The 13,088-nt window shown below is 40.0% G+C and overlaps 1 protein-coding gene across 1 annotated transcript in view; it reads right to left on the reverse strand.

The window, feature by feature from the left end:
- Nucleotides 1-13,088, reverse strand: part of ucp1 (uncoupling protein 1) — a 26,845-nt gene continuing 13,757 nt past the window's right edge. Inside the window, exons 5-6 of the mRNA XM_060926503.1 lie at nt 5,499-5,679; nt 1-726 (exon numbers count right to left, since the gene is read on the reverse strand). Of these exons, the coding sequence (XP_060782486.1) occupies nt 609-726; nt 5,499-5,679 (299 nt within the window). The 3' untranslated portion in view covers nt 1-608. The remainder of the gene's footprint in view (nt 727-5,498; nt 5,680-13,088) is intronic.

Below are 13,088 nucleotides of genomic sequence, written 5' to 3' on the forward strand. Positions count from 1 at the left end.
TACTTTACCTAAATATGTATTTATTTTAGAAATGAACTTTGTTTTCAGGTTGTTTGCTGTCATAGCTTATGGCGTGACTTGCACGTTTCTTCTGCAAGCTTACAGCAATCGAGTGGTGAGTTAACATACGATAAACAGTTCAACATAAATTAAAAACATTGTCCTTTTTTAAACAAAGGATTCATTAGTATTAATAATAATTATAGAAACAAAGACAGTCTATGGGAAGTGTTTTATGTGCGTGTGTAAAGGCACATTGTAGGTTTGAGTAGTTTAGTGAAAAAGGGCAAAGTGCAGAACGTGACTTTTCATCATCTAACAGCTACCATAACGTTATTGGACCTGTACATCATAAAACATTATATACACACATCCCAGGCTCTGAGAGACATTATAATTGTGCAATAAATATGAACTGACTATGCTTTCATTTCTCTCAAAACGCTGCATAAAGCTTAGGGTCCTCTTTTCCTTTAGTTCAGACTAATAAATTAAATGTTCGGCCACCTGCTTTTGCAGGTTTTTGTCAAATCACTTTTCCTTCAGCAGCACAAACGGCTGCTGGTTCAGCGAGTCAGTGCGTTTAACATAGGAACAACAGTCTTTCTCTATATGGTGGTGGCTTCCATCTTCTTTTTAGAGGCCATCATGGCTCTCTTCAACTGCTCAAATGACACAAACATGACGATGTTCCATGATCCCAGTCTGAGAAAGGAAGGCACAAATCTAGAAGGAAATGGACAAACATATTGATGTCAGATATCATAACTGAGAGTCTGTCTGGTTCCTCTCAAGGTTTCTTTCTCGTGTCATCTGAGGGAGTTTTTCCTTTCCACCATCGCCTCAGGCTTGCTCATCAGGGATAAAATTAGCTCATGTTTAAAGTCTTTATTTTTCTGTAAAGCTGCTTTGCGACATTGTTAAAAGCGCTGTACAAATTAAAGGGGAACAGAGGGCAATATATAGAGTAAATATAACAATAAAACACACATTAACGAACCTTATTCAAGACTTACAAAAGTTTTTTGTTCTAAGGTTGGAAAGTTCTAGTGTTTTGAAAGTAGCTCGAGCAAACTATTTCCGCAGTTTGAACAGCCCGCCATGATATTAATTTTATCCAATCAGAATGCACGTTCATTTTCTCTGCGCAACACTCATGACGTATGTATGTGCCCAGTTGTGTTGGCTCATTGAGGCTGGGAATAGCACGTGTGAATCGGAAAGTAGGATGAATTGTACCGTAAGTGATCGGCTACACAAACTGGTACCCTTCTAAGCCATAGCCTGCTTGCAGTGTGTCTTGCGGGATCTCTTCGTATGATTCGACAGAGCTGTCGCTTTCACTTGATGCGCCCGATGCCATGATTACACGCTTCTCTCCTAGTGCAGTGGGTAGGGCTGATGTCACGGTCTTTTAAAAATGGCGACTCTTGTGCCGTTTAGCGTACCGACTATTATATTTACGATTACCAAGATATTTCGTTGTTTTCTAGTATATAAATTTGATAGAATACTTAAGAATATGTTACTTTGTCACATCAGCAACTGTATATATTATATTTGGTACCCCTTTAAGTGACTTGAAACCAAATCCCTGTCTGAGGTTTGGATATAGCAGGCATTACTTTATTCCATACATAAATAATACATGTTAAAGGCCCAGTCCCACAATAACTATAACTATAAATAAATCAGTCCCCTGCAGTTTATGTGGTTGATGATCACACCAGACCGATAACGATACCTACAGCCCAGGCCTGGGTTTATCCAGATCAGTGAAATTGCTTCTGGAGTGATTTCCCCCAGGCCTGGATCTGATCCGATAAAACATCGGACCAATCAGGTCATTGTTTACACGTGACGTTGTCTGAGCGTGTGCTATTTTACCCTGGGCATCTTTGTTGCATCGTGAATTCACAGAATAAGGATTCACAGAAAATAAAAAAATATATAATCCAAAGCACAGATCTTTTATTCACATGTATGTGATATTTTCCATGAAACATCAATAGCAAACTAATAAACATAAATGCAGGTAAGATATTTTAATTATGAACTTCGGCAGTCGAAACATTTCATTGTTTTCGATTTCTTAATTTTTTATCAGTCATGCATCATCCGTACACTACCGTTCAAAAGTTTGGGGTCACTTTGAAATGTCCTTATTTTTGAAAGAAAAGCACTGTTCTTTTCAATGAAGATCACTTTAAACTAATCAGAAATCCACTCTATACATTGCTAATGTGGTAAATGACTATTCTAGCTGCAAATGTCTGGTTTTTGGTGCAATAGGTGTATAGAGGCCCATTTCCAGCAACTCTCACTCCAGTGTTCTAATGGTACAATGTGTTTGCTCATTGCCTCAGAAGGCTAATGGATGATTAGAAAACCCTTGTACAATCATGTTAGCACAGCTGAAAACAGTTGAGCTCTTTAGAGAAGCTATAAAACTGACCTTCCTTTGAGCAGATTGAGTTTCTGGAGCATCACATTTGTGGGGTCGATTAAATGCTCAAAATGACCAGAAAAATGTCTTGACTATATTTTCTATTCATTTTACAACTTAGGGTGGTAAATAAAAGTGTGACTTTTCATGGAAAACACAAAATTGTCTGGGTGACCCCAAACTTTTGAACAGTAGTGTATGAAATCAGTAACCAATCTGTAATATACTGAAACGTCCATGACCAATCCGTAACCACTCTGTATTTTGTATCCTTTTTTTTTTTTATTATATTTCCGTAGTCCGTGACCTATTCATATTTTGTCAACCACCGGAGTGTGTACATGGGTTGTTTGGAGTCCAGGCTGTACAGTATGACCCGGAATAATGTGCTACTACTTGGAAAAACTTCCATGACTATTCCTAAGTTGCATGCATTTATTTCCCTGAGTGGCAGGACCAAGCGGTATTATAGTCGGGATTATAGGTGTGGTGTTTCTGCTCCAGACTGGAACTAAATTCAGGCAGAGGGACAGTCAGAGTTATTGGTGTTGTGGGACCGGGCCCTAAAACATGTTTATGAATCCAGGGTTCTGGAAGAGTATGGAATTTTGGAAAACATGCACTATACGTCAGCGTTGGAAACTTAACTTTTTTTTTTTTTTAATTCACCTGCCTCTGTGGCTGGTGGATTCCAAAATCATTCACAGGACTCCCTGTTGTTGGCTTTTCTCCACCTTATTTGACCTTTGTTTCTTTGGCTTGTGTCTCTTGGGAGGTTTTCTCTGCAGACCTCCCAACTCCTACAATATAACTTTTTTTTTTGCTGCAATGCTAGCAGCGTTGCTTGACCGGAGGTAATTCGCTTTAACCGTCAGTCGCTAGTTAGTGTTCTGCGCTCAAGTTGCCCCATTGAATCAGAGTCTTCTTGTTTCACTCGAACACTTTTTAATAAGGATACAATCTCCTCATTAAAGTGTCCGAGTGGAACAAGCAGACTTGCGATTCGAGCTGCATTGTGGAATATCACAAATACCTCTGTTACAATTGCATTGCTTCTTTGTATTAACCAAACTGCAAGTCTGCCATGTTGGATCATGACAACAACCAAGATATTGGCACTTCACGTGTGAGCTGCTGCAATGCTTTTTGATTTCACTGCTTTTGAAGAAAGACAGTGCCTACTTCGTGTGCAGGATATAATTGCAGTAATAATGCTACTCGTGACAAAGAGAAACGGTTCTTCGGAATTCCCAAAATAATTAAAAACGGCAACAAAACAGGTCAACGCCATGTACTGTGGTTCAAAAACATACATCGTAAGGACTTAACTGAGGAAAAAGCTTATTACACCCACTTGTGTGGTGACCGCTTTGCTTTATATCGTTGCTAATTAAAGCGATGTTTGTTTTCTGCTGATTAAACTGAACTTTTCAGTGGCGTTTCTCGAGATGGTTGAGTATGGTTTACGCGAGCATGAACAAGTACACTGTCATCTTTTAATTGTTTGGTGAGAAGACGACCAACCAACCCAAAGAAATTGTAGGCATCTAAGGCTCTTATAAGCCTTCATTCATGCATGAGTTGTCCACGAGGTTTGTTGAACGGAGTAGTTCACAATATCAGGGTATTCAATCGGTGGTAATGAAGTTAAATCATCTGTATAATCGGCCGGCTTTAACATGTACTGGTCAAAGCCACAAATTTCAACTTTTTTCCTCTGAATTTTGACTTGGACTCCAGAGAATCATAATATTTCTAGAAAGCTGGAGATGCATCACAGTTATTGTTCACGAGAGATGACATTTTGGATTTGTATATCATCCAACATGGCGGCAGGTGCATACGTCATAGTGTTTTGTCACGTAGTTGCGCACGAAGAATTTGGCGAGTAGCAGGTGGTAATTTCCAACACTGCTATATGCCACATTGTACCTGTATGTTAGCCTAGTAAACTAGACCCACCCGCCTAGCGGCCAAAAATATTTTTGCCTACGAGTGGGTCTAGCCTCGCACCATATAAACAAAAACACCCTGGGCATCAAATCGTGCCCGCCAATCACAACGCAAGGTTTTTGTTTGGATTCTTTGGGCGGGCTTTTGCAGGAGTGACGACAAGGCTGCGCGACGCTGGAGAAAGCACAACAGGAAAGATGGCTACGGCTATTGAACAGCGCTAGTTTGACTCCGTTTTAGAAGAATTAGACTTGGAGTTTTCGTTGAAACATGAGCAGGAAGAGGCTCTCCGCTCATTCCTTTTCAAGAAGGACGTTTTCGCTGTTTTGCCGACCGGCTATGGCAAAAGTCTGATCTACCAGCTGGCTCCGCTGGTAGCCAAAAGGATGGGGCTAGTTTGTGCAGTACGAAGAATTAATAAACAGCTTTGAAACATTACTTTTTGATTGTTTCTTATTTTCTCGTTATTTTAAATTTAAGGGAAATTATTTCACCAAACACCACTAAATAAAAACTCTCAAAAACAGTTTAAGCAAACCCTTGAAAAACACTTTAAAAAAAACAATTGTATGTTAAGTATGTGGTACAGACTCCAAACTTGTGGTCATTATCTCCAAACTTCTTAATATCTAGAACCTGTTTATTAATTAATACGCATTTTGAAAAATTATTTATTTCAAGGCCTCCCCCACTGCTTTCTGTCGCTCTGACTACGTCACAGTCACTGTTGCGCTGATTGGTCAGAGCGTCGGCCTATACGCACAGAGACAGTTTGAAAGACAACGGGTTGTTCCTACCCACACCCTTCGGAAATGTCTACGACCAAGACCAGACTAAATATTCACATTTAGTCTGGCTTGCTAGGCTACCTGTATGTAGCTAGCAATAAAGTAAAAATCTCACATTTTTGTCTGATTTCTGTTAATTAGTAACATTAGACTTGTAGCTCCAATGCAAAACTAAAGTAGTATAGTCTTGTCTGATTTGACGAAAAAATTATATTAATATTAGTAATAAAAAGGAAACAAACTTGTTATAACTGGATATGTGGTTGATTTGAAATGAGTGAGAATGTACAGTATGTGAAGGTTTCTCTTACCCTTTGTAGAAGGCTGTAGGTCCTTCTTTGGTCATCATGGTCCAGGCACAGTGGATGGCGCTTTTGTACTGACCAGGAGGAGAGTTCATGTAGCGAGTCTTCACCACATCCACAGGAGAGGCAATGACGGTGGTGATGAAGCCGGCGCCGAACGCAGAGACAAAATGACACGGCAGGTTATCTGTAATGGAACGTTTAAACAGTAGGATGAGGTTGTGATGACTTAATAATCGACACACAACTTTATATAAAATGCACAGTTGCAAAATACTAAAGTACACAGAGGTGGACAAAGGACCCAACTTCATTACTTAAGTCAAAGTACAGATCCCATTGGTTAAATGTTACTCGGATACAAGTGAAAGTTGTCCAGTCAAATTTTTACTTGAGTACTGAAGTACTTGCTTTTAAAAATACTTAAGTATTAAAAGTACATTTTCCGTCAACGCATCGTTGTATTATTGCCACAGCGCTTACAAAACTTAACGCCGTTACCAAAGACAGAAATGTGGATTCAGAAAATGAACGCATGCTGTGCCATCATGGCGGTTTAACGTTAAGCTAGCTAGTCATTGAAACTCCATCTGACATGCTAGCAAACTCTTTTCAAACTCGAAATCATATTGGGTATCTAACACTACTAGAAAAGGAAAATTCTGTTTATTTGGCAAGATTATGCTAAAAAGGACTTATGCTGAAAGGACTTCAGATAAGTTAATGTTATTCATGTTCGCGTAAATCCATTTTTACATGCTAACGGTGCCCAGGTTAACTAGCTATGTGTAAACGTTAGCCGTGGACAAGGCTACGGCAACTTGGCAGGCAAATCCATAGAAAGTCATTTGACCAACCAGACTGCATAGCTATTGCAACGTTATCGCTAGCTCTTAAAGCACAGACAACTTCACTGCAAGCTTTCTCTTGGAATAAAACGTTTATATCCCTCAATACGCTTCCGCAGGTTGGACGGTGAGTTTTTTGGCAAACATTTAAAACGAAATGAATCTTTAATCCTTTCAGAAAACTGAAACATGGGTTCTAGGTATGGCCATGGGTGTGTGTGTTCCCCAAAAGAACCGCCTCCTTCAATTCTGCCATCAACTGATCGTGTTTAAATAACGCTGCTGAGAAAGTGAACTTGATTGTATACAGTCTATGGACGTGACCTGACCCTAGTGATTACTGATAGTCTGTCTCAGTGCCACCTGCGAAAAAACCCAATCACGTTTTATGCCATGTACACACGTAGCCGGGTATTTTTAAAACCGAACATTTCCCCCCCCCCCCCCCCCTCCGTTTATAAAAATGTTTTATCCACACCACCTCATCTTCGAAAAAAATCCCTTCCACACATAACCGAACATCTGCGTTTTCAATCACATTCATAAGCATTCCAAACCTGTAGATGGTTATTTCCCCAAATCCTACCCCCTAATCACATCGCCTGTGCTCTTGGAGCAGTAGTTGGGCTTCTAAAATTAAACATGTAAATAGCACCTGCACAATAATTAACGCTTTCAAGGCACTACTCCGATCCATTACTCTTTAGCTCGCCGCACACTATGCCGATTTTCAGCGTACCGAGCCAACTGAAGTCGCGAGTCAGGCGTAAAGACTAGTTTTCGATGGTACCGACTCATCTCACAGCCGATTCGAAAAACTAATCGGGAGCCAGACTGATCGGCGAGAGTCGCTAGCAATAGCCAATCATATCTTTCGCATATAACACGTGACATCATTAAACACAATTTCTAGCGCGAGAAATACGTGTTGGTAGCACCTAATGCAGGTATATACTGTAATTCCATAGACTGAAGCTTTATCCATAGACACAGTGGGCTGGAAAGCCACTCTGCTCAAGTTGTGTGGCTAAATTCCAAATTGCTTTAACTCCCCTATATAAGTGCACTATTTAAGGTTGGGAATAATAGCTCATGCAGCCTAGATAGTGCGCTACATATTCCATGTTGTGTCATTTGTAATTCAGCCTGTAGCATCTTCAAGTGTTGGATTTAACAGTAACTATATCCAATAGCCAATCACAAAGCTATTAAGTTGTCACGTGTCGCTTCAATCGCGACTGCACTCATCAACAGTCGGGGGATATGTGCGTGCCCTGTCGGGAGTCGGCTCTGAAATGGGTCGGTTTGGTACCGCGTGGATCGCCGCTTAATCTGGCTTCTGCAGTAAACAAAGGTCGCACGTTTGACGTCAGGGCAGATTTGTTGTCATTTTTTTGGCGCAGATTGTGACGTTCTAAAACGCAAAACTCCGGTTATCTCTGTCTACACGAAAAGGCATACACGGAGTTTTCAAAAATCTTCACTTTGCCCGGAGTTTTTTTAAATATTCGTTTTTGATGTGTTTTCATGTGGATGACAGGCCAAAACGTAGGAAAATATCTTCGATTTAGCAGATACCCGGCTACGTGTGGACGGGGTCTAAGAAAAGAAAAAACATCCACTTTCAAAGCTGCTTCATAGTAACGAGGACCTTGATAGAAATGTAGTGGAGTGAAAAGTACGATATTTACCTTTCAAATGTAGTGAAGTTAAAGTCATAAGTTTCCAAAAAAATAAAAAATAAGTAAAGTACAGTACTCAAGTAAATGTACTTTGTTACTGTCCACCTCTGAAAGTACACAGTTTAAAGAAACATTTCAGAAAAGAGCAGAGTAACTGAGGTTTTTTAATCTCTCAGGTTGTAGCTCTGGGGGCAAGTTCCAGTAGGAAGAAAATAGGCTTGTTTGTATTAATTCTGAGAACTTTGTGTCAGTATTTGAACTTTGCAACGTAGCCAGAAATAACAAACCTGTTTTCAGATGTTCGTTGCTCATTAGTACACAAAGTTCCTGAATGTCACACCCATATGTGCTTGTTGAACATCCTATTTCAGATTTAGTCCAACTTTGCAGTTATAATAACCTCCACTAGATTTTGAAATGAGCATTAGTGAGGTCAGGAAGTGATGCTCCGAGGTGGACAGTAACGAAGTACATTTACTTGTACTGTACTTAAGTACACTTTTTGAGTATCTGTACTTTACTTGAGGTTTTTTTTTTTTAACCTTATGACTTTAACTTCACTACATTTGAAAGACAAATATCGTACTTTTCACTCCACTACATTTCTATCAAGGTCCTCGTTACTATGAAGCAGCTTTGAAAGTGTGGTTTTTTTTTGTTTGTTTGTTTGTTTTATTTTCTTTCATGGGCGGCACGGTGGTGTAGTGGTTAGTGCTGTCGCCTCACAGCAAGAAGGTCCGGGTTCAAGCCCCGTGGCCGATTTGGGCCTTTCTGTGCGGAGTTTGCATGTTCTCCCCGTGTCCACGTGGGTTTCCTCCGGGTGCTCCGGTTTCCCCCACAGCCCAAAGACATGCAGGTTAGGTTAACTGGTGACTCTAAATTGAGCGTAGGTGTGAATGTGAGTGTGAATGGTTGTCTGTGTCTATGTGTCAGCCCTGTGATGACCTGGCGACTTGTCCAGGGTGTACCCCGCCTTTCGCCCGTAGTCAGCTGGGATAGGCTCCAGCTTGCCTGCGACCCTGTAGAACAGGATAAAGCGGCTAGAGATAATGAGATGAGATGAGATTTTCTTTCACAGATGACATTAAGACAGCCAATCAGTAATCACGAGGGTCACGTCACGTCCATAGACTGGATAAAATCAAGATCAGTGATTTCTTAGCAGCTTTATTTGAACACAATCAGTTGATGGCAGAATGGAAGGAGGCGGTTCTTCTGGGGAACGCACACACCCACCCATGGCCCATGAACCCATGTTTCAGTTTTCTGAAAGGATTAAAGATTCATTTCGTTTTAAATGTTTGCTTTGTTTGCCTAAAACGAACCACATCACAGCCTATAAAAACTCGCCGTCCAACCTGCGGAAGCACATTAAGGGATATAAACGTTTTATTCCAAGAGAAAGCTTGCAGTGAAGTTGTCTGTGCTTTTAGAGCTAGCGATAACATTGCAATAGCTACGCAGTCTGGTTAGTCAAATGACTTTCTATGGATTTGCCCGCCAAGTTGCCGTAGCCTTGTCCACGGCTAACGTTTACATATAGCTAGTTAACTTGGACACTGTTAGTTAGCATGTAAAAACGGAGTTACACTAAGATGAATAACGTTAACTTATCTGAAGTCCTTTCTGAAATACGTTTTAGCATAATCTTGCCAAATAAACAGAATGTAGAAATCTTTCTTTTCTAGTAGCGTTAGCTACCCGATATGATTTCGAGTTTTAAGAGTTTGCTAGCATGTCAGGTGGAGCTTCAGCTCTGGAAGCTAGTCAGTAAACCCAGTAGGTTGCTTCAGAGGCAATTAGGTATTGTAAGCATTGACAGTAAATGCACTTTTAATACTTAAGTATTTTTAAAAGCAAGTACTTTGGCTTAAGTAAAAATTTGACCAGTGGGATCTGGACTTTGACTTAAGTAATGAAGTTGGGTACTTTGTCCACCTCTGGTGATGCTGAAGCTTGCTTTGTGCACATATGGGTGTGATAGTCAGGTGTTCACAAACATTTAGCCATATAGTCTGTCTATCATGAACTGGCCTCATTTAACTGTGGCTGCAAACAAGCAACTCCTTCCTCTTCTCTTGATTTTCTGCTTCCAAAGTGAAGACAAACAGTCATCTCACTGGCAAAGCAATCTTTATTTCATCTTTATTACTGGCAATAACAAATGTAGTCTAGGTAGCAAGATTGGCTAGGTAGCTGGCTAATGCTAGTCAAGACTGCATGACCTGCAACAAAAACTTGTAAAATTCTAGGTTCTTTTAAAAGGCCTTTCTGTTGGGACGGTAGATTGTGAGGTTGGGTTAAAAAAAAAAAGAAGTCACTCTGAAAACGTTATTGGTTTAAATTCTTTCAGGAAATTAAGCTCTCGGAAATCTACAGTGGTGCTTGAAAGTTTATTAGCATTTATGTCTTGGTACTACTTTTTGGTAAAAGTATCCTGCATTTACTGTAAAACACCCACATAGATTAGCTGAGCATTTCATAGCAACAGGTTGTAATTGTTATGCAGTGCCTTACACTCGCTTAGTTTTGATATAATTCTGGGTTATGTAAAGATAGATGGATAGATACAGTGGTGCTTGAAAGTTTGTGAACCCTTTAGAATTTTCTAGATTTCTGCATAAATATGGCCTAAAACATTATCAGGTTTTCACACAAGTCCTAAAAGTAGATAAAAGAGAACCCAGTTAAACAAATGAGACAAAAATATTATACTTGGTCATTTATTTATTGAGGAAAACGATCCAGTATTACATATCTGTGAGTGGCAAAAGTATGTGAACCTCTAGAATTAGCAGTTAATTTGAAGGTGAAATCAGAGTCAGGTGTTTTCAATCAATGGGATGACAATCAGGTGTGAGTGGGCACCCTGTTTTATTTAAAGAACAGGGATCTATCAAAGTCTGATCTTCACAACACATGTTTGTGGAAGTGTATCATGGCACGAACAAAGGAGATTTCCGAGGACCTCAGAAAAAGCGTTGTTGATGCTCATCAGGCTGGAAAAGGTTACAAAACCATCTCTAAAGAGTTTGGACTCCACCAATCCACAGTCAGACAGATTGTGTACAAATGGAGGAAATTCAAGACCATTGTTACCCTCCCCAGGAGTGGTGACCAACAAAGATCACTCCAAGACCAAGGCGTGTAATAGTCGGCGAGGTCACAAAGGTCCCCGGGGTAACTTCTAAGCAACTGAAGGCCTCTCTCACATTGGTTAATGTTCATGAGTCCACCATCAGGAGGACACTGAACAACAATGGTGTGCATGCCAGGGTTGCAAGGAAAAAGCCGCTGCTTGTCTGCAGTTTGCTAAAGATCATGTGGACAAGCCAGAAGGCTGTTGGAAAAATGTTTTGTGGATGGATGAGACCAAAATAGAACTTTTTGGTTTAAATGAGAAGCATTATGTTTGGAGAAAGGAAAACACTGCATTCCAGCATAAGAACCTTATCCCATCTGTGAAACATGATGGTGGTAGTATCATGGCTTGGGCCTGTTTTGCTGCATCTGGGCCAGGACGGCTTGCCATCATTGATGGAACAATGAATTCTGAATTATACCAGCGAATTCTAAAGGAAAATGTCAGGACATCTGCCCATGAACTGAATCTCAAGAGAAGGTGGGTCATGCAGCAAGACAACGACCCTAAGCACACAAGTTGTTCTACCAAAGAATGGTTAAAGAAGAATAAAGTTAATGTTTTGGAATGGCCAACTCAAAGTCCTGACCTTAATCCAATCGAAATGTTGTGGAAGGACCTAAAGCAAGCAGTTCATGTGAGGAAAGCCACCAACATCCCAGAGTTGAAGCTGTTCTGTATGGAGGAATGGGCTAAAATTCCTCCAAGCCGGTGTGCAGGACTGATCAACAGTTACCGGAAACGTTTAGTTGCAGTTATTGCTGCACAAGGGGGTCACACCAGATACTGAAAGCAAAGGTTCACATACTTTTGCCACTCACAGATATGTAATATAGGATCATTTTCCTCAATAAATAAATGAGCAAGTATAATATTTTTGCCTCATTTGTTTAACTGGGTTCTCTTTATCTACTTTTAGGACTTGTGTGAAAATCTGATGATGTTTTAGGTCATATTTATGCAGAAATATAGAAAATTCTAAAGGGTTCACAAACTTTCAAGCACCACTGTATGCCATCATGTGTTGTCCGTCGTCCACATTTCACAAAAATTGCTTCTTCTCTCTCAATTCTTCACCAATTTTTATTCTTTTTGGCAGGAAGGTAGGTCTGCCTGGGATGCGTATAGCTTCTACGCAAATGTGCATAATTGCAATTAATAATGCAGATATGGAGTAATTCAGCCCTAATGAGGAGTTTCCACACACATTGCTTCTTCTCCCTCAATTCTTCACGATTTTGATTCTTTCTGGCATGAAGGTAGGGCTACCTAGGGTTCATGTAACTTCTACCCAGATTTGCTTAATTACAATTATTAATGAAGTTATGGACTAATTGGGCTTTAATGAGCAGTTCAACAAAAATCGCTTCTTCTCCGTCAATTCCTCACCATTTTGGATTCTTTCTGGCAAATAGGTCGGTATTCCTAGGGTGGATATAGCTTCTATATATAGCTTGCAACGTTTATTGTGCGAGGTGGTCCACTTCAGATGGTTCCTTCTGGACTAGATGGGGCTAGGTTGAGCTACGCCGTCATTGACTGTCTTGTTATTTATTATTATTATTTATTAAATCTACATTATGTTGCCACAAATATTTGGATTTTCTCTTATCCTACAACTACATCAATAATTAGTTTTAATAAATAGTCAATGCCCACAGAAAATGTCCAGACACCAACCTCTATTCTGCTATCATTTTGAAATCGCCATTATGTAATCTCGTTTTTAACCTACAGTAATTCTGTATAACCTACACTATAAAGTCCATGTTATAAAGGTCACCTTGTAAACTGAACTGCTTCATGTGTGAACTCTGCACACAGACATTGCATTATTTAGGCGTCTTGTGAATGGAGCAATAAAAGACTCGCTCTATCTCAAAATGCTCTGGATTGGTATCATTCAAGACATTTTATCAGCAGG

This window comes from Neoarius graeffei, chromosome 7 (assembly GCF_027579695.1).
Source record: "Neoarius graeffei isolate fNeoGra1 chromosome 7, fNeoGra1.pri, whole genome shotgun sequence".
Lineage (NCBI taxonomy): Eukaryota > Metazoa > Chordata > Actinopteri > Siluriformes > Ariidae > Neoarius > Neoarius graeffei.